This window comes from Camelus dromedarius, chromosome 11 (assembly GCF_036321535.1).
Source record: "Camelus dromedarius isolate mCamDro1 chromosome 11, mCamDro1.pat, whole genome shotgun sequence".
NCBI classification, from domain to species: Eukaryota; Metazoa; Chordata; class Mammalia; order Artiodactyla; family Camelidae; genus Camelus; species Camelus dromedarius.
The window spans coordinates 59,306,568-59,327,058 of NC_087446.1; the positions used below are offsets into that span (position 1 = coordinate 59,306,568).

A 20,491-nucleotide genomic window follows, 5' to 3' on the forward strand; every position below is an offset into this window, starting at 1 on the left:
CAAGAAGGAATCTTTAATTTGTCCTATTTTCAGCAGGATAATAAGTGATACGACTGTTCCAGCAAGAGGCATCCTCTTTCCAGAGTCAGCCCCCCAAACCTTTCCATTTGCTCACAGGTCATTTTTCTCCTAGATTCATGAATTCTTTAACGCCCCCAAGATTTGTGTTGTCACCTCCTCCCTTGCCTGCCCCCTCCACCAGTTTCTATGACAGCAGCAACGGGGCACAGGTGGCCAGGGGGTGGGGGAGGGGTCAAGTGGCTGCAGCCATTTACAGGGATAGTTTCTAAGTCAGGGACCGCCTGCCTCTCCAGGGCGAGGGAGAGGTGCCGAGGGTTTCTTGGCACAAAGAATACAGCCCCCTAGGCAGCGAGGCATCTACCCAGAGCTGAGCTCATCGATGGTATTTCCCGTGTTTGTGGGTCTTCACAGAGAAGTGTGTTGGTTCCCCAGGTCTCTGCATCCCTGACACCAGGGAGCTTTGAGGTTTGAACAGAATGCAGTTCCCCAAGCCGCTTGCATTTGTCGTAGAAATGGTAGCCTTCGACCACAACAGGTCGATAATGGGGAGGTGCTGTCAGGAGCCACTGCAGAACAAGGGCTGAGCCCAGGAGGTTCCACCGGGAACAGGCTTAGGAAAGGTTGCTCCACACTTACCGATCCTGAAGCCTCTCCTTTAAACGTCTGCTTTGGGGAGCTCCGTTCTCCCAAGAGTACTGGGGTCAGTGGTCACCCTTGGGCACGTTTTGGGGAGTGTATGGATTTCCTCCCTTTAAGATGAGATGAATGGTTTCTCCTGGACCCAGGATATGACCCTAGAATCTCAGGAGTCTAGGTCAGGTGCTCTCAGATGGTAATGTGCCTGTGAGTCGCCAGGGGCTCTTACGACAATGTAGGTTCTGATACATTAGTCTGTGGTGGAACCTGAGAGTCTGCATGCCTAACAAGCTCCCTGGGGAGGCCTGTGCTGCTGGCCCACAGTAACCAGTCACCTGGAGCTCTGCTTTCTACTACTTCAAACACTAGCCCACTTATGACTGCTTAACTTAAAGCTGAATTAATAAAATGTGAATAAAATTTAAAATTCAGTTTCTTGGCTGCACTAACCATAATTCAAATGCTCAGACCCACATGTGGCTGGTTGCTGCCATACTGGACTGCACAGATTGAAGCACAAGTTTTAATGATCACAGAAAGTTCGATGGAAGAGCACTAGTGTAGAGTGAGCCTCTGTGCATGATTCATTGACCCAGCCATTTATTCGCTGAGCATCTATTACGTGCCAGGTAGCATACTTGATGCTGGGCGTTAAGCTAGCAGAAAAAGTAAATGTCAGCTAATGAGAATGTCATGCCCTTAAAGATACCTACAGTGTGGTGAGGGATCCAGAGTTGGTGACAGTGAACTGGTGCCTTGAAGATTGGAAGGAAGACTATCCCCTGAGCATGCATGTGTATTCTGACCTCGCTGTGGCGTTATCGCAGAATCCAGGTGCTTATGACATCGGCCACTGACATGCATTTTCACCATTGCAGGGCTATAATCATCAGAAACGGAGAAATCATCCCCATGTCTTCGGAATTCACCCCCGAGACTGAGCGCCAGCGGCTTCAGTACCTGGTAAGAGTCCTCTGGGTTTGGCAGAGCCCAGAGGTGGTGTCAGGGATGGTGTCGGAGCTGTTGGGGAGGAATGTGTTGCTATTAACATGAGTGCAGGCCCACAGCAGTAAGTGACATATGGTATTAACTCCCCCTCACGCACCTCCTGGATCACACATCCCGGCTCCGTGTGCAACGACCCACTCCGTCTCCATGCATTTATTACCGTGGCTGATTTTCTCCCATCTGTAACCAATCAAAGACCACGGTGCGCTCTGTTTCCTTTAATGGCTTAACACGAACAATATGAAACGTCGTGTTAAAGAAGGCAGCTATCTTCTTCCTAGGCCTGCTATTCACTTTAACTCAAATAGAGGGTTCAGACGAGGCTGAATCTCGCCACGAGGAGGGTGGCAGCCCAAGATACACCGCTGCTTTGTGCTCAGATATGAAGTCTCCAGGGCTCTTGGGCAGAGATGCAGATGGCAGAAAAGTCTGTGTGTACCCTGAAAATACATTCACGTAGATCCCCCTCTTTGGAGCAAAATTACGAGAGGGCTATAGGAGGGCTGTTTGGTTTTTCAGATCTTAGAATTTTTGCTTCACTGAAGATTTGAGTTTTCTGGGAAACAGAATAAATTCCCTGCCCTCAAACCAGGGGGTCGGGTGTTAGGCAGAATCTCAGTTCCATGACTATGGTCATCGTCCTGGATTACTCTGGGGTGGGCATCTTTGGGGATTATCTGTAAAGAGTAGTTCTGTGGATGAAATATTTCCTGCCAACCAGCTTTCTTTTTAGGCAGTGTGGCTAAGTTAGTGACCTTCTGCTCCTAGGAAAGAATTAACCCAGCCTTCTCCAGAAGGACTTGGTTCATGTCTAAATTCTGGCCTTTGGGAACAGCTGGGCTTTGAGGACTTTGGTCAATTTAGAAAGTAGCCGTGCACTCCCCTCACTTCCCTTCTCTGTGTTGTGTTGGTTTTACCCAGTAGCTAAGCTGTGTTGTTTTTGGTAGTTACCTGGTACATAAGACAGCAAGAATTTAGAACCAAGGTAAAAACGTTTCTTCAGGCTTTGACCAACAATTATTTTTGAATTTATCTTGCTGTGTTCAAGTAGATAAACCTGGAGCCACTTTGGGGGGCCCAGGATTAGAGCCCTCCCTGTGTTTGGCAGTCTCGGTGGGAGGAAGGGAATTGCAGCCCGTGGGACCCCATCCTCATCCCACTCTTACGCACCAGCTGGGCAGCTTTGTTAGCTTTGTTGCAAGTCTCTTAACCTTTCCAGACCTTGACCTGTCACTTATAAAGGAGAGAGCTACAGGGTCCTTGCAAGTAGGGTTCATAACCGCCAGCCCCCTTGCTACCTGCTTAACTTTCTCCAATCCACCTTACACAAAGCCCCATGTGACCTTCACATGGACCTTGTCACGGCTTTGCCTAAAAACCATTGGCTCCCACGGTGGACAGAAGGCTGGCCACACTTGGCCAACCCAGAATCGGGGTTCCCATCTGCCTCTCCGGCATCACCTCACTGTTAACCCCACCGGTGCCACCGTGCATCCCAGGCTGCGGCTTTGATCTTTTGTTTTCAGGACACATTGTGATCTCTCCGACCTCCATGCCTTTGGAAATATGCTCTGCCAGGATGATCCTTCCCCTCTTCTCTGCCAGGAAGACTCCTTGTCCTTTGAGACTCCAACAGAAATGTCACTTCCTCCAGGAAGTGTCCCCTTACCTCCCAGGGGTCCGTCCCCAGTGCTCACACAGCTCCGTGTAGAAGCCCCCAGCCTGGGGTATTGTATTGCTTCTTCTGAGCTCTGTCTCCCCTTCCAGACTGAGTCCTGGAGGGCAGGCCCCTTCCTTAGACGCTTGACAGCGTCAGTAGCCAGCACAGAGGAGACACTGAATCAGAATTTGTTGACTGAAGGAGCCAGTTTGTCTTGATGTCTGATCATCACCACACAGGACTTCCCCGCTCCCTCCCCTGAAACCTCTCATGGCGGCACCAGGCCTTTGCCTCCCCAGCCTCGACTGTACCCTGTCTTCATCACCTCCGTGCCCCTTAAAAGAAACCATCTCCTGTTTACTCTGGCTGAAGGCAGTGAGTAATAGCAGATGGACTTCTTTGTTTTGAAACACTTTCACATTTTCATGTGGCAAGAACGGTACCAAGAGCTTACAACATGAACTTTTTAGGAGGGAGGAGAGGCTGGCAGTTTTCAGATTCACATTCCAATACTGGTGGTCTATTTGGAGATGGTTGGAATAAGAAGCGTGTGGCTTCAGAGCTCAGCTTCGTCACACGACTGTGTCTGTGATTTCTACCGGGCCCCTGCCCGATTCCCCAGCGGCACTGTCAGTAATGGGCAAAGAGAACCCCAGAAGGCAGCTGTGAGGATGAAGTGACATAACATGTGTGGCCTTCTTTGGTGCCGCATAACACTCACTTGGTTATTGGAGAATGAACCAGTCTTGCCACTTCAGATTCTGCTGGCCTGCAAACCACAGTGGCATTTTTCCCTTTATTTTTATTTAAGAATCTCTCCTGATGTTTCTAAAATTAATGTGTATTTTGGTGTCACCCTTGCATGATCAGCATGGACACCATGAACCCACTGAACTGAGCCTAATATCTGAATGTCTAAAAGGTAAAAGCACTGTCCCCATTCTTTTTAATCCTGACTCCTAAACTACGTAGGTTTCTCTAATTTATAAACGAAAACTTTTCTCCCCAGGCAACAGGAGTATAAATGACCAAAACATAAAATACCCTGGCTGTCCAGCCTCCTGTCCTGTTGGGCGTCTAGGAATATATGCTTTGAAATGAACAATTCCAGTAATAATATTCACGTGCTCTGTGATGTGAATCTTTGGGGTGAAGTATTTGAGAGAATTAGGGGATTGACAGACAAAATAACTTTGTGGTGAAATATTTATGTAAAGTTTTTGAGAGTTAGGCAGTTTATAGCATAAAATCTTGAAAATGATAACAGTTATGAAAGGAAAACGGAAGTGTGATGTGGATTTCTCCCGGCCCCGCCCAGGCAAGAGCTGTGTGACCTCAAGTCCCTCACACGATGTCTCTGAATCTCCTTTTCTCCTGAGTGAAATGTATAGGAGAAATATTGAAATATTTATTATATATTCTGAGATCAAAATAAAAAGTAATCTCATAATGACATCAAATACAGGAGATATCTTACAAATTTAGGTGCATCTAATCCTACCAGTTCATTTTTTGGAAACATCAGTTCCCTTAAACTAGTTGTGAAACAGTTTTGTTTAATGATAGCTGTAGTCTCCTTTACACGATCTAAACGAGTTAGGACATCACTGGAAGTTAACAGTGTATTCTTTATTCTGAGGTCAAATCGAGTTTTATTCTCATGATGTCTCAAGAAACACTTGTGAGAGATCATGAAAACCTTTGGGTCCCCAGGGACTTGCTTTGAGCAGATGCCTGCAGTCCCAGGGCTCTTTGACTTGCAGAAATGGTTAATGATTTTCTTGGAGGTGGGGGGAGAGGGGTCAGAGCCCTTTGTACATGAACCATTTGATCCACGTCAAGCAAGAATGTTCTTGCTATGCACAGTCCAGACGCTCAGGGATTACAGAGCTGGAAGCAGATTATAAAGAGATGGATGTGGCAGGCACGTTAATCCTGTTTGGTCTTGGATCCTGACCTCAGAGGGCCCTTCGTAGCAGCTCTCCGGGTAACGTGAACTTTGTTCTGTAGGTTCTTGTGCTGGGTGATTAATCAGACAGGCTTGAGGGTCTGACCTGTTCACACGGCCTGTGGCAGGTGTGCGCTGAGGGGGTCAGGGGCCGTGCACTTGTGCCCCAGCAGCCGGGGAGAGCTGATGGTCCGATAGTCACGAATACGCCTTGTTCTTCTCTTGCTGGGTTTTAGGTGATTTTATTAACGTTTCCAGGGTGATTGAAATAAGATATTTAAGGGGCCCACCAAGCTCGATGGAGTCAAGGCCCAGATAGGAGGGAAAGCAGTCTGGTTTGTGGGTGTTTCTTGGCAGTTTACTGCTCTGATACTGTGGCCTCTAGAAAAATCATGTCACCCTGGAGTGATGTGCTTCAGGTGACAGCCAGACATGGATCTCCCTTGACGGGGAACCTTAGAGCCCTGAGGTGTGGGAGTAACGGCTTCCCCTCTGTTCTGCCGAGACAAATTTATAAACTCTGATTTGATTACATGAAGATGTGCCGGGATCATCCAACCTTCAACTAATGCACATCTGTCCTCGTAGATAATTCAAGCCTGCAGCTGTTTATCATCAAGGGCAATGGAGAGAGGGGATGAGAGTGGGTTTCAAATGCGCATTTGATACCCACACGTGCTACGTTATCTGAGGTGATGTCTTGCGTTGTCCTTGGGACCGCCCCCAGCCTTCTACACTGAGTCTGGTTTGGTTTGTCTGCTGTTTCCCTGGTGCCTGAGCTTGGAAAGGTTTCAAGTGGACAGTGTGTGCCTCTTGGCTCTTCAGGGTTTTTTCATTCTCAAGAATTATCTCCCAAGAAGTATATGCTTTAAGCCTAAACCTGCTTTTAAGACAGGCAGCTATGATCGAGTGTGTGAGTGAGTGAAAACAGCTGATCCTCCACTTCGACCTCACCCTTGACCTTGGGAGCAGGTTGTTAAGCCCGAGAGCCTGGCTTCAGTCACAGGGAGGCAGCTTCCCCGCCACTCTGCTTTGCTTGATGACGCAGTCTTGGACAAATCCACTCCAATCCCACCTCTTTCCCCGTTTAACCCCTTTTGCAAAACTGCGTATGAGTTTCAAAATCTCAAATTAAAAAATGGCAGGCTAGAGTGGTTGACATTTTTCCTATTTACTATCAGTTGCATCAAGAAAAAGCCATAAGAATTTTAGTGTGAAACTGGCACTGCCCAGGGCTTCAGGGGCAGAGCTGACACTTGGCTTCCCTACGAGCACTGCCTGGCTTTAGGGAAGACTCTGAAGACATTAGCCTTTATAATTGAACCTCACTGCTTCCAGCACCTTATTTTGAAAATGAATATAAATGCGTGTTTTGTTTATTCCAGATTGGGAGGGTCAGAGACTTGTCGTGGAGGCCCTCTAAACCTACTGTGCAGACCTAAGAAAATGCATTCTACACAGCAGAACAAAATCATTATGAGAAGGAATCCCTACCTTTTCTTCTTTAAAAAAAAAAAAAAGAAATCAGTCTTTCTGTGCAGTTGCTACACATATGGAAAAGCCCTGGTCCTACAAAATATTCTGAATAAAAAGTTGGGCACATAAAGCCAGAGCCATCGCCCCATAGGGTCCCTTGAGAATTGATCTCAGTGTGAGGAAACAAGATAATGTCATACATCCTTTAAGTATGTTGAAGCTAAATATGCTTTGAGAGAGGCCGGTAGGATTCACTGAGCTTTACTTGGGCAAAAACTTACCCACAGATTGTCTTCTGTGCTTTAGTTGCTTTATGTGTGAACTGAGGTAGTTACAGGACCCTCACAGGATTGGGATGAGGATTAACAAGTGTTACAACAGGGCCTGGATCGGGGACAAGATAAAACCTCGTAGTTTTCAAATATAACTATGTATGAAGAACTTCTTCATGGCCATCCTGCCATCGGGACTACTGTGGCCTTTTATAAAATTTCTCCATCCCACTTGCAGAAGCAAAGAGATTGAAGATCTGCAGGCGAATCCTTTCTGCTGACTTGAGTTATTCTCTCTACAAATGAATGCCTTTCCCCAGATTTTTACTTGGGAAGAGGCAGCATTAGGCATATGAATATGGAAACCTTATATGTTCTATGTAAATGAACACTTTTTACCCCTTATTCTATACATTAAACTGTTATAGAGTTGACAGATCTAGGCAATTTTGTTTAATATCTCTATTAGTATTCTGGTTTCCATGTGTCTCCTTTATCATAAGATCTACATTTTACCATTTTAAAGCTGTTCTGGGGGGGCATGCTCCTCCTCTGACAGATGAGCGCCCCCGTGTAGAAATTTAAATGTGACTTATCCTTGACATCCACATAAACCAGACGGAATTGTATTTAATATCCAATTCTGTAGTTGCCTGTATCTACAGGCTTGGCTCTTACTACTTTGAGATTTTTAAAGAGCAATTAAGATGGAGAGTATTCTTTATGAAAGACTCTAACCCCTACATATTTAAGCCTCAGCCATTTCACATTTTTCCTTTTTTATTTTTTTAAACCCAAACCAGAAAATTCCACTCCTGCACTATAAATCAGGCAGCCAGCCTTGGCTCTGGAAGAGCCGTCTCATTTGACCGTTAGTGTGACCGTTAGTGATCACCAGTGGCTTGGCTGACATTATTAATTTCATTTCATTCATGACCTTAGACTTCTATCATGATAAATCATCTTGAAATGCAAGGCTTCCAGTCCTCCTCTATAATCTGATGAGGTTCTTCCCCTCCCAAGGGCAAGAAAGAGGAGAGATTATTCAATTTTTAAAAAAGATTTAGATTGAATGCTGAAAATCCTCATTTTGATAACTTCCTCTCGTGTACTGAGAGGTCTAAACATTAAAACAATTAATTTATATACAGTTTTTCTAGTTAGAAGATTTTACAAAGCATTTCCTACCCTGGAATGTGCCTTCTCATTTCACACAAGAATATTTTTACTTTCTGTATTCTGCTGATGGGAGTGGAAATGGGAACAGCTAACTACCTTGGAAAAGGATTTTGCCCAGCAGTTCCACTCCAGGGTACACAGCAAACGAAGTGTGGACCTCTGTTCACACCAAAAGACTAGAATGTGCATGGCAGCCTTGTTTGTAAGAGCCAAAACTGGAAGCTACCCGAGTGCCCGTGGAGAGCAGAATGGTAATAAAACTGGCACAGTCACAGGGTGGAATAAACAAGTTGTAACTACACGCAACGACGTGGATGCATCTCGCAGAGTTAACCTCCAGCCTCTGGATTCCATGGGAAGTCTAGAAACAGGCACGCCCAACTGGGAAGTGTGGGGACAGTGCTTTGCTCGGGGGCAGCAGCAGGGATTGAATGGAGTCCCGACCCCAGGGTGCTGGTGATGTTCTGGTTTTTGATCTGGATGCTAGTTCCGTGGGTGTGTTTAATTTGTGAAAATCCATCCCCCTGCATACATGTGGTCTGAGCACTGTACTGTACATATATAATACTTCATTGAAAAGCTGTTGTTTTTTTTTTTTTTTAAGTATATTGACTTCATTTAAGTGTATATCACCCTCTGTAGGAGGGGCCTTCCTGTGAGAGCTCCAGGCCAAACAGCAGGACAGGTTTCCCAGAAAGCCACAGGCCTGCTGCCTCTCTGTCCCACTCTGCTGTCTCCCCTAAGAGTAGCTCCAAAAGCCCCCCACACCTCGCCGCCCCCTGCTTCCCTGCCTCTGCTCTTGCCGCCCGTGCCCCAGCGCCCTGAAAAGCCTTTTCACCTAGAGGAAAACATAGGCAGAACACTCTTTGGCATTAATCACAGCAATATTTTTTTCGGATTCATCTCTTAGAGTAATAGAAACAGAAGCACAAATAAACAAATGGGACCTATCTAATTAAACTTAAAAGCTTTTACACAGCAAAGGAAACTATCAACAAAGTGAAAAGAATGGGAGAAATATTTGCAAGTGATGCTGCCAACAAGAGCGTAATTTTTAAAATATATAAGCAGCTCATACTACTCAATATCAAAAAACAAAACAAAACAAAACAAAAAACAATCTAAAAATGTACAGAAGACCTAAATAGGTATTTCTCCAAAGAAGACCTGCAGATGGCCAATAGGCACATGGAGAGATGCTCAACATTGCTAATTATTAGAGAAATGCAAATCAAAACTACAACAAGGTATCTATCACCTCACGCTGATCAGAATGACCATCATCAAAAAGTCTACAAATAATAAATGCTGGAGAGAGTGTGGAGAAAAAGGAACCCTCCTACACTGTTGGTGGAAATGTAAATTGATGCAGCCACTGTGGAGAACAGTATGGAGTTTCCTTAAAAAACTAAAAATTGTGTTACTATATGATCCAGCAGTCCCACTCCTGGGCATGTATCTGAAAAAGATGAGAACTCTAATTTGAAAAGATACATGCACTTCAGTGTTCATAGCAGCACTATAATAGCCAAGACATGGAAGCAACCTAAATGTCTATTGACAGATGAATGGGTAAGGAAGATGTGGGGTATGTGTGTGCACACATGCACACACATATGCATATACACACAGTGGACTACTACTCAGCCATAAAAAAGAATGGAATGATGCCAGTTGCAACAACATGGATGGACCTAGAGATTATACCGAGTGAAGTAAGTCAGACAGAGAAAGACAAATATGATACCACTTACATGTGGAATCTTATAGTAACACAAACGAACTTATTTACAAAACAGATTCACAGACATAGAAAACAAACTTACAGTTAACAAAGCAGAAAGGAGGGGGATAAATTGGAAATCTGGGATTAATAGATACTACTATATATAAAATAGGTAAACAAGGACCTCCTGATTAGCACTGTATTCAACATCTCATAATAACCTATAATGGAATCTGAAAAAGAATGCATATATATATATATATATATATATATATATATACACACACACACACACACACACATACATACATACATATAACTGAATCATTTTGCTATACACCTGAAACACTGTAAACCAACTATACTTCAATAAAAAATTTTAAAAGTTAAAATTAAAAAATCTGTTTAAAATAATGAAAAAAAGTCTTTCCCATTCTCTCTGACCCCACCCAGTGACCCCACTGGGCATAGCTCCCTGTCCACCCGTGAGCCTTCCTCGTTCTTCCCTGCTAGTGCGTGAGCTCCGAGCGGAGGGGCATCTTTTTGGTTTGAATCCCTAACCCCTGATACCCACACCTGCAGGAGTTCATGTGTTACGTGCTTGAATTCCATTGGCTGGCTACCCCAAAACCTGGGACAGTCCCCTCCTTGGCTGGAACTACTCACTGGCAAGCTGATGACAAGGCAGCAGTAGGACATTTTATTGAAAGGAGGAAGCAGTTTGTGTTCCCCAGCAGGCAATTTTGAGTAACCTCCAGAACCACGGTCTCAGTGTCCACAGGAAACCTGGTGCCCAGCCTCCTCCCAGAACCAGTACGTATGTGTTACTCCCTGGGGTCTGGGCTCCTGCTTCCACTCCCTGGTTTCTTCCTGCCTGGCCAAGAAGCTCAAAGCTCTGCACAAGCCCAGGAGGATGGGGCTCAGATCCATGTGCTCTGGAGAAAGACGACCGGGGTTCAGGTCAGTCACACATTCTGTGCTGGTGAGAGACTTCCTAGGGGATCCCAGGAGGCAGCTCTTCTTCAGGCCTGTCTCCTCCTGTTATGGCTCCATCAGAGACTCTCAACAGGATGGATGGCTGGGTTTCTTCAGTGTGGTGCTCACCTCCAGCCCCTTCCCTTGAAGCTAGCTTCTGCTCAGGGCTAGAGAGGAGAGCAGCTAGAAGACGTCTGCTCCTCCTCTTCGCTGTCCCTGGTGTCCTGCCACTTCTCGGCATGGCAGAGTACTCCCGTGTCCTTTCCCTAGAGAGGATGCCTCTTCTCGTCCCTGGCTGAATGTAACCATATCTGGAAGTGTGTTCTCATCAGCTGCCCAGACACCAAGTGGCAAGGATACGTCTTACCCTCATGTTAGCAAACCTGCACTCTCCAGAGTCCTTAAAAGACTCTTGGTGACCTGCCTTTGGTTTTGCTGGGGCAGTGGTGACCAAGCTTCCCCCCCAGGTGCCCTTTGTGGTTCGCACCTGACCCTTCCCTCCCCTTAGTTATGAGCACTCTGTATTCCTTGGCAGAAAGTCTCAAAATTTAGCTAGGTTAAAAATGGAGGTACAAAAAGAGGTCCAATTTTTCTTTACATGGGGCAGGTCAGCACACTTTACGTTGGATCTTAGAATAAAATACATTTCTCAGTTTCCAGTCAGCATGCTTATTAGGCAAAGAAGAGACATAACATTCTGTAGACGTTGTCAGGACTGCGAAGTCATCATGGGTTTTTTTTAATGGTGTGACTGTACCCACACACACGTGGTTTTACAGGAAGGTGTCTATCGAATTAGGAAAGGTTAACTAAATCCAAAATATGTTAACATGTGTCCAAGATTGTTTTTATGTGCCATGGGCCTTAGTTTTAATTTTTTCAAAAGATTGAAAGCTATGTTGTATTATTTTGTAAAGTTTAAATAAAAACTAAAATGTAATTGTGGAAAGCAGGTCAGAATTTTCTATACTCATTCTTCCAGCAAATACTTAAAGCCTTTACTGTGTTTGGTGCTAGGCAGGGCACTAGAGTGTAGCTAAGGTTTTAAAAATAATGAACACACTCAAGTGTAGCTAGTATTACGTGTGCCACCAGACAGATGTTTCTAACATACATATATCCAAATAGCATCCAAATAGCAGAAAGAAAAAGCTAAAATATACCCCCCCCCAAAAAAAACCTAAAAAGAAAGAAAGAAGGAAGCCAAAGATGAGGATGGGGATGGGGATTTTAAAGTGTAGTAAAAATATGTCCTGGGGGATATGTCCGAGGTACACAGGGAATACGTATAGATTCTATGGTAGGCGTGGCTGTAGCAGAAAATGTCTTGTGACATGTGAAATGTGCTGTGGCAATTAGCCAGAGGAAGAAAAATAACCCGAAAGAGGGAGAAATCCAAGGGTGTGACATCCAGATCAGTGGGGGATGAACATCACAGTATTTCCTCAGAGCTCAGGCACTTTTTTCCTTTTACGTTTTGACATATCTGAAGTGGGGACATTCTACAGTTGGCTGGGGCTGTCAGCCAGGTGGCAGGCAGGACACGGCTGTTACCCCCCGGGCGTGAGCAAACATGAAAAGAGCAGCTCCCGACTGCAGGCTGGGCGTCCAGCGCTTGGAGGAAACCCCTGCAGACAGAAAGCGAGGCGCGCTTTCAGCCTCTTCGGATCCAACAGTCACGTGGCGGGGCGGGGGGTGGGGTGGGGACCAGACTTGCTCAGACACGTTCCCGAAGTGGAGTCACGGAGTAAGTGGGCTCCGGATGACTGCAGTTTGGCTTCACAACGTCACACCCCTGCCTCCGAGGCCTGTGGGGCTTTTGTGGCTTGTGCAGGAAATGCTGCGTCACCCACGCGCCCCTGAAACACTGGCCGCGCGGGGGCGGGGGGGGGGGCGGAAATCACCAACGTGGAATGATTCGGAGTCAGAATGTGATGGGCGCCCGCGCCGCAGGAGTCTAAACGCAAGAACGTTTGGAACAACCATAACCAGCACCTCACTTACATATCCCTTCCTAAATATGCACGGTAGTTATAGAATTTTAAGTCTACAAGGAGTGCTTTCAAAAATAATAAATAAAAAATTGAAAAAGGCAAGAAAGCATTCTGCCTAGTTTAATTGGCAGCCTTTTCCCTTCTTCTAGTACCAAAATAATGGCACAGTTATAAAGGGCGTCGTAGAACAGATGAAATACAGAAGCCTGTTGTTGTGACAGGAGAAGCAGGTGGTCTGTGGGAACCTTGAGGGGTTCTGCATGTGAAGGGGCGATGGATGTCACAGGTGACACAGGGTTCCGGGTCCCTCTGAACCTGCTTATGCTCAGAGGAAGAGGCGAGGTGGCCCCTCAAATAGCGAGTTGCTGGGGAGTTCCCACTACCCTGCGGACTTCTGGTACAACTGCCCAAGCAAACGTATACCAGCAGAGAGGGCACAGGGCCACAAGATGTACTTAGGGATGGCTCTTGGATCCAAACCCATTTGTTGTGCAATATGTATGTGTATCGTGTGTCTATATTTATACACGCGTCCTCATGTTTGTATACATGTATGTCACGTACAGATCTGTGTATATATGACCCTGCTCACACAAGCTCGTACACATTGACACGCACAGACGGCACAGTGTGATAACCTGCTTTTTACAAATACATCAGCATTTTCATGTGATTACATATTCTCTACAGCACCTTTGTAAGTGACAGTGTAGATTCTTTTGGATGGATTTATGCTAGTTTAACCCCTCATATCATTAAATGATTTCTCCTCGCTACTTCAGGAGCATCCTTGTGGCCAAGCTATGTACAGATCCGTAATTTTTTTGTTGACAGGATCCTTGTGGGAACTTGGCTATGGTTCAGACTTTTCATGGCCCAGGAGCAACAGGACCCATTGTTGTCCCGTCGTCGCTCACTTACTGTCTTTCGTAAATGTGTGTGCAGGATAAGGGCCAGCCTGAGGGTTAGGATGGGCGTTACGGGTGGGCTGTTAGGCTCACGCTGTAGAACCGCCCAGTCCTGGATGGTGACCTTGGGTGAGGGTCCTAAGCTCTCTGGATCTTAGTCCCCTCATTTGGAAATTGAGTCGATGACATGTGCTTAGTAGGGTTGTTGAGGTGTATCAAGTACCTGGTGTGTAGTGACCCCTGAATCAGTGTTAACTCCAGCTTGGAAGGGGTTAGGGGGAGACAGAAACGCCATACTCATACAGCCCCACAGTTCTGCGAGGTGATAAAGGGCATGTAAAGGTGCTGCTGTTTGTTGACTATTGATGCCTCTGGTCCTTAGTTTTTGCGGGTGGACCAGAATAAAGGAGAGGAAGAAAATCCTGTCTGCTCTGTAAGCACAGCTGGCTTCATGGATGTGTGGTTCGTGCCGTTGCCCAGGGCCCTGCACCTGATTTAATGCTCTGCTTGTCACCATCTTGAAATTTTTCATTTTGAAGACAGGCTTCACATTCTCCTTTTACACTGGGCCCCTCAAATTAGGTAGCCAGTCCCGCCCATGAGGTTGTTGCAGGGTGTGAAACGAGAGCTCACAGAACACTGACTGCAGTACTCAGGATCCAGGAGGACTCAATAATCAGTGGATGAATAAATTCTTCTCTTTTTATGAGCAGAGACAATCATGGTAAGTGCATTATAGTTGTCGTTTCATTTCATTATCAAAACAGTGTGAGATAAATCTGCAGTTAATCTCATTGTACAGGTAAGGAAACTGGGTCCCAAGAAATGAAATCACCCACTAAAATCACTCAGCTTATAAATGCAGAGCTTGGATTCAAACCCAAGTCCATGTCACCCAAAGCCCACCCCACTGACCTGCTCTATAAATATTAGTTCCTTCCTTCCTCATTCCCGGGGAGCCTGTCTGTAAAACCCAGTGTTTAAGTGTCCTTGAACCCACAGGCAGCTGAAGCCTCATCCCCAGCAGAGGTTTCAGAGCCCCTTGAAGATGGTCCAGAATCCTACCCCCTCCACCCCGAACTGAAACCTGCTAGAGTGACAGCAGACAGGACAGCTCCCCTTCTCTCCCTCAGTCCTGTCCCCAAGCCTGCTAAGCATCACTAGCTCAGAGTTCCATTAGCCATCCCAGTCTGTCCAGCCTGGGGACAATTCAGCTGCTTCCTTTGACTCCTGATGTGCTTAGCATCTGATAACCAGCATCCAGCTATACCTCTGAACCACCATGAGAGTCAATGGGGAATCTGCCGGTGTCGGGTCCTGGGAAGGAGGCTGTGGGAGATGCCTGTTTCCAGTAGACTGAGGACATGGCCATCTGTCCTGTGGCAGGGATCCCTCGCTTCCCTGCAGTGCCAGGCCATGATTTCTCTGCCCGCTCTTTTCCCTGCCAGAGAGAGAGAGAGAGAGAAATCCATTCCACCACACCACTAATAAGCAGGTGTATGTCTTGTGCAGGGAAGCTCCGCTGCAGGTCTGCTTATGGTGTGTGGCCTCTGAGCAGGGAAGTTGATACTTGAGCAATCCCTCTCTTGGAGAGCTGGATATGAATTTTGAATGTGACAATGAGACTGTTTGTTGTTTCAAAGCAATTCCCTAAGTGGCTGTTTGCTCAAGACTTTTGCAGTGTGAACAGAGATTTGGGGGAGGGGAAGAAGCCATCTGCTCTGGAATAGTCTTCCAATTACATGATCAAATTACTGCAGAGCAAAATGGAGGGAGTCCAACAGAAAGTTCCTGTCTGATGTAGCCAGCCCCAGCTCGCTCTCTCAGGCCATTGTGTTGACATTGAGACTCACAAGCAGCCTTTGGAGGAGGCAAGGCTGCGATGACTAGGAGTATGAGCAGGGGGAGCGCAGAGAAAGCCGGGGGGAGAGAGTCAGGGCAGGGGGAGTGTTACTGCCTCCTCAACATGCCGTTCAGCAGAGCAAAACCATCTCGGATTTGAATCAAAAAGTGAACCTTTTCCTTATTTGAGAGAGGCATGTCTCTGATTCCAATTCATTTATTATCTCAAATGAAAAAGTCACATCCCTTTATAAATTGCATTCATGATGTTTTTACTTGTTGATATTCTCTTTGTATTTAGATTCTTAAATCTATTTAGCGCCCTTAAATATGAGAACCATTTTTTAGTTTTTGAAAGTGGCCTGTCTCAATTTGCAAAACATCCTTGGGTCGTGTTTTTTTCCCTCTAAATATGTGTATGTGTTTTTTTTCTCCCCCTTTTCTTTTCTTTTTGCTCTTAGGCATTCATGCAGCCTCACTTGCTGGGAAATGAGTTCACACATTTGGAGTTTCCAAGGAGAGTACAGAGAAAGGAACTTGGAAAGAAGATGCTCTACAGGGACTTTAATATGACAGGCTGGTAAGACTGTGTCCCCCCTGCCTCGGGACGGCCGCAGCGTGTGTGATGGGGGCGTTACCGCCATAAAAAGCCGCTTACGCAGTTTGGATCAGGAGGGGCAGCCAGAGACCTGGGGTTGCGGGAAAGGAACAGGGGCTACGCCCGCTTCCGCTGCTTTCGCCTGGGCGCCAGTCCTCAGATCGTGGCTGTTGGTTTGCCTCTCTGCTCTCTGAGGCCCTCCTTGGGGACTCTAGACTCACGAAGCTGTGTAACTCCTCACTTCACATGGAGCAGGCGTTTGGGGGCTTCTGAGACACAGTGAACTTGGTTATTTTAGGTCAGGGTTACTGAAGAGGTAGCGGGGCTCTAAGGAATGTGCCAAAGCTCTATTTGGCCAGAGTGACTTGGATTTGAATCATGACTCTGACCTTTCTGAATAGGCAAAGTTGGATAAACGACTTAACCCCTACGAGTCCGATTTCCATGAATAAAGTGAAAAGAATACTCTGTGAAGGGCGACTAAGGACCGCAGGCGGTGAGCTAGCCTCATCATTGCATCACATGCAGGTTGCAGTGAGAGCTCTTGGCAAGGGGCATCTTATTCCCAAAACACACCTGTATGAGACACAAAACCACTTCTGTGGACCAGCAGTAGCACTGATAAGACCTCATCTATTTCTCCCAACTGAAAAGCATAGCACTTCTGCCTCGTAGGGCTGGGGTAGGGATGCAGTGAGAGAGCCGTGCCTGGCACAAAGAAGGGTAGATGACGATCTGCTCTTAGGCTCTGTGATGCTGACCAGGGGCCTCCTGCCAGTCTGGGGACAGATGAATGAGACAGTGGCCTCTTTCCTTGCCGTATCCCCAACGCAGGCAGAGAAGTAGATTCCGTTATCTCTACTTCGTTGACCAAAATAGCTATAACAGATGGTCACAGCCCAGATTCCCATGGTGATGACTTTTAGGCTGGAATCTACTCCCAGGGTACATACTGTCTTAAAGGAACAGTTGAGTTTCTCCGGGAAAGGTAGGAGGCTGATCTAAGACACTTCGATTGTACTTTGCCACCTGAAAGAGAAGAGTGGATACTGGCAAGTATCCACTCTTCTTGGATAGAACGGGCCCAGCAAATTATGGCCTGAGAGCCAAATTCCACCCACTACCCCTTTCTGTAAATAACTTTAAAAAATACAGCTACATTGGGTGGTGGTGGCGGCGGTGATGAAAAACAAATACAGTCACCTTCACTTGTTTATGTTTGATCTGTCGCTACCTTCATACTACAGCAGGGCAGTGGAGTATCTGTAGCAGAGACGGTATGACTCACAAAGCCTAAAATACGTATCCCTGCTCAAAAATGTGATCGTAATTATTGAAACGGGTTCGCTGTATTTGCAGCTCTGAGCTCTGGAGTTTTGCTGCCCCCTGACTAGGTTTTCTTGCAAATTCGCTTTTATTCAGTCAGCAAAACCAGCACTTAAAGAAAAGTTTCAAGTGACGACTAGTGTAGTTCAGAAAGCCATGGTGGAGTTGGGTCTGGTTTTGGTGGAATTTGGCAAGATGGAAGGAAAGGCATTCCAGGTTAGGAACCCACATGGTTGTAAACAAACAAAAAGAGCAGATCGAAGAGATGGTGAGGAAGATAGCCAGATAGAGGGGAAGAGGCTTTCAGAAATCAGGCTGAGTTGGTATCGAGGGAACATAGTTGAGAATACAGGAAGCCGGGCGGAGAAATTGAGATTTTTCTGTGGGAGGTTACAGGTTACTCTTGTGTGTTTTTGAGGAGAATGAAATGATGAAAGCAATGTTTTAGGGAGGTTGTTGTCACAGTAGTTTGAAGGAGACAGACTAGGAGAGAAAAGAGATTCAGGTACCCAGAGGAAAACAGACATAGAGATACGTACGTGAGGTCTCTAGAGCCAGACAGAGAGATGGAAGCAGAAAACAGAGAAGGCAAGGAAATGAACAGGACACCAGGTCATTTAGGCCACGGGATAAAAGTCAGGGCTAAGTCATCACTTAGTCCAATTGTCTTTTAAAGAATGTCTCTTCAGCTAGTCTGTAAGCCTCCTGAGGGGCAGCCCAGTGCCTCATCCTGTGCCCGACAGGTAGTCGACAGGACGTGGTTTAGTGGATGAAAGGAAGAAAAGTGTGATTGACAGGAGTTGCTGACGGGCAGGCTGACGTCGTAGATGGTCCATGAGAAGCATCGGAAAGAGGAGCTTATTATGCACAAGCCAGGTGGAGTTTGCGGCAAGGATGTTTGTCTGTCCTGTCTGTGCCAGGAAGGCAAATCAGGTCTCAGCAATCAAAACAAACTTGGTAAACAAATGGCTAAAGATTACCCACTTCTTACCATTTTTTTAAATGTAGATAAATTCAGGGATTAGATTACATCCAACTTTATACACACACAGTTATTCTCTTTCGCTCTCTTTCTCACGGGCGCACTGAGCACACACACACGCTCCATTCGCACGGTTAGCGAGTAAACAGTCTGTAAGTGGGCTGTATTTAATTGCACAGAACTCCACGGACGGTCGCTAATAACTGAGGAGCCTAGACTGAGAATGGCTTCAGTTGGACATGATTTGCTCATTTGTTTCAGCAAAGTTCCCTACGTGGCTGTTGGCTCACAACTTCGGCTGCGAGCAGAGATTGATGTACATCTTTGGATACTTCCTACCTGGTGTTACTTTTGACTGGGAAATGATGCTTAAGAAAAGGAGGGCTCTTTCCATCTTTGTTGGAAGAAGTTGGGAAGCTTAAAACCGTTTGAGACCACTGCCTGTGTAAACTCCCTCTCCCTCACACCGACCCGCCCAACGTAATAAGTTCTTTTTAAAAATGTTTTTAGTCTCCAGAACCCCTCAAATCTAGCAGCTGTTTTGTAGGACTTAAGAAACGTGGGCTCCCAGTTTGCTGCCTTTGTGGGTTGTCTATAGGAAGAGAAGGGCTGGCAAAATAATTCAATGGAAAGAGAGACAAGGATCTGCCGCCCCTCTTCCCACAAAAGCCTTCAGTTACTACCAAGGTGTTGGGATTGGGTGAAGGTGGACTGGTGAGCATTTGGAATGTGTCATGCTCAAGGGGACAGACTAGGCCTTACCTCCTCCCTCCTTCATGTTTCTTGGCTTCAGAATTAGCCTTGGCCCATGAACCTGCTTCTCTGAAACCTTTCTAACAAATAAGGGTGCACCTGCTGCCAGGCTGTTGCTCCCTTGTAGCAAAGACCTAGTTGTGAAAATTGTTATCTCCCCACTTGTCCTCCACTAATCATGAGAGTCATGGGCAGGCTGACAGTCAGTGGGAGAGCTAAGGACCAGGCCCTGCAATGAGAGCTTTACATGATTCCTCATGTTGAATAATCCTCTGCACCAGGTCTGTTTTACAGATGAGGAAACCGAGGCACGAGGACTAAGCTGCTCAAGGTTACACAGCCAGTGAGCGGAGAAGCCAGGATGTGAGCCCAGGCAGCGTCACTTAAGGGCCTCCACCGTTCACTATGGCGGTGGACTGCCAAATGCCCCATGATCTTTCCTCTTGTTCCCATTTTGCAGTTGGGCAAATGGAGGCTCAGAGAGATTATGTGGCTTACTCAGCTTCCACTAATGCACACATGTTAGAATAACTTAGGTTTCTGATTCTGGGTCCAGGACTCTTTCTGATACAATGCATCAACTTTGCTTCAGCGTAAGATGAGGCATAATTATTCAGTTCTGAGCTGCAATGGACATGTAAGCGGGGACCGCCGCCTACCAGGATTGGTGTCTCCTTGGCCCGTCCTTTGGAGGACAAGAGGGTGGAACAGAGCATTCCAGGGGCTTCTGAGGTAGGAAGCTTTCTAGTTCCTGATCTGACCCTGTGGACTGTGGGCCATATTAAACCTAGTGTTTCATGCTCATCACTAAAAGTCTGTGTGTGGTTTGGGGGTTCTGACGGTGGGGAAGGTCCCCCAAAGAATGAAATCTCCTCTGCTTGGGAAAATTGACTCCTCTCCTCAGAGAGCGTCCTGCCAGCCTTCTGCGGTGCGTCTGCAGCCGGGAGGAAGCGTGGGAGAGGATGTCAGTGCCGGGAAGCCTTGTCTCAGCATTAGGGATGCGTCTGTTGCCTCCTGATGGGGATCCTTTCTGTCCTGCCCTCGTGCTTTCTTAGAGACTGGGGAGCAGCTTGGCAGGCCCAGATTGTGTAGAGGACAAAAGGTTATTGTCACCAGGACTTTGCTAATGAAATCCATCTCTTCCCTGGTCCCCCACCGCCCTTTCTTCCTCTCCTCAGATAGCTCGC

At 46.5% G+C, this 20,491-nt stretch overlaps 1 protein-coding gene across 1 annotated transcript in view; it reads left to right on the forward strand.

Annotated features, from left to right (window-relative positions):
- PPM1H (protein phosphatase, Mg2+/Mn2+ dependent 1H) overlaps nt 1-20,491 on the forward strand; it is a 227,627-nt gene that overhangs the window by 153,839 nt on the left and 53,297 nt on the right. The window contains exons 5-6 of the mRNA XM_031462356.2: nt 1,536-1,620; nt 16,107-16,225. Of these exons, the coding sequence (XP_031318216.2) occupies nt 1,536-1,620; nt 16,107-16,225 (204 nt within the window). The remainder of the gene's footprint in view (nt 1-1,535; nt 1,621-16,106; nt 16,226-20,491) is intronic.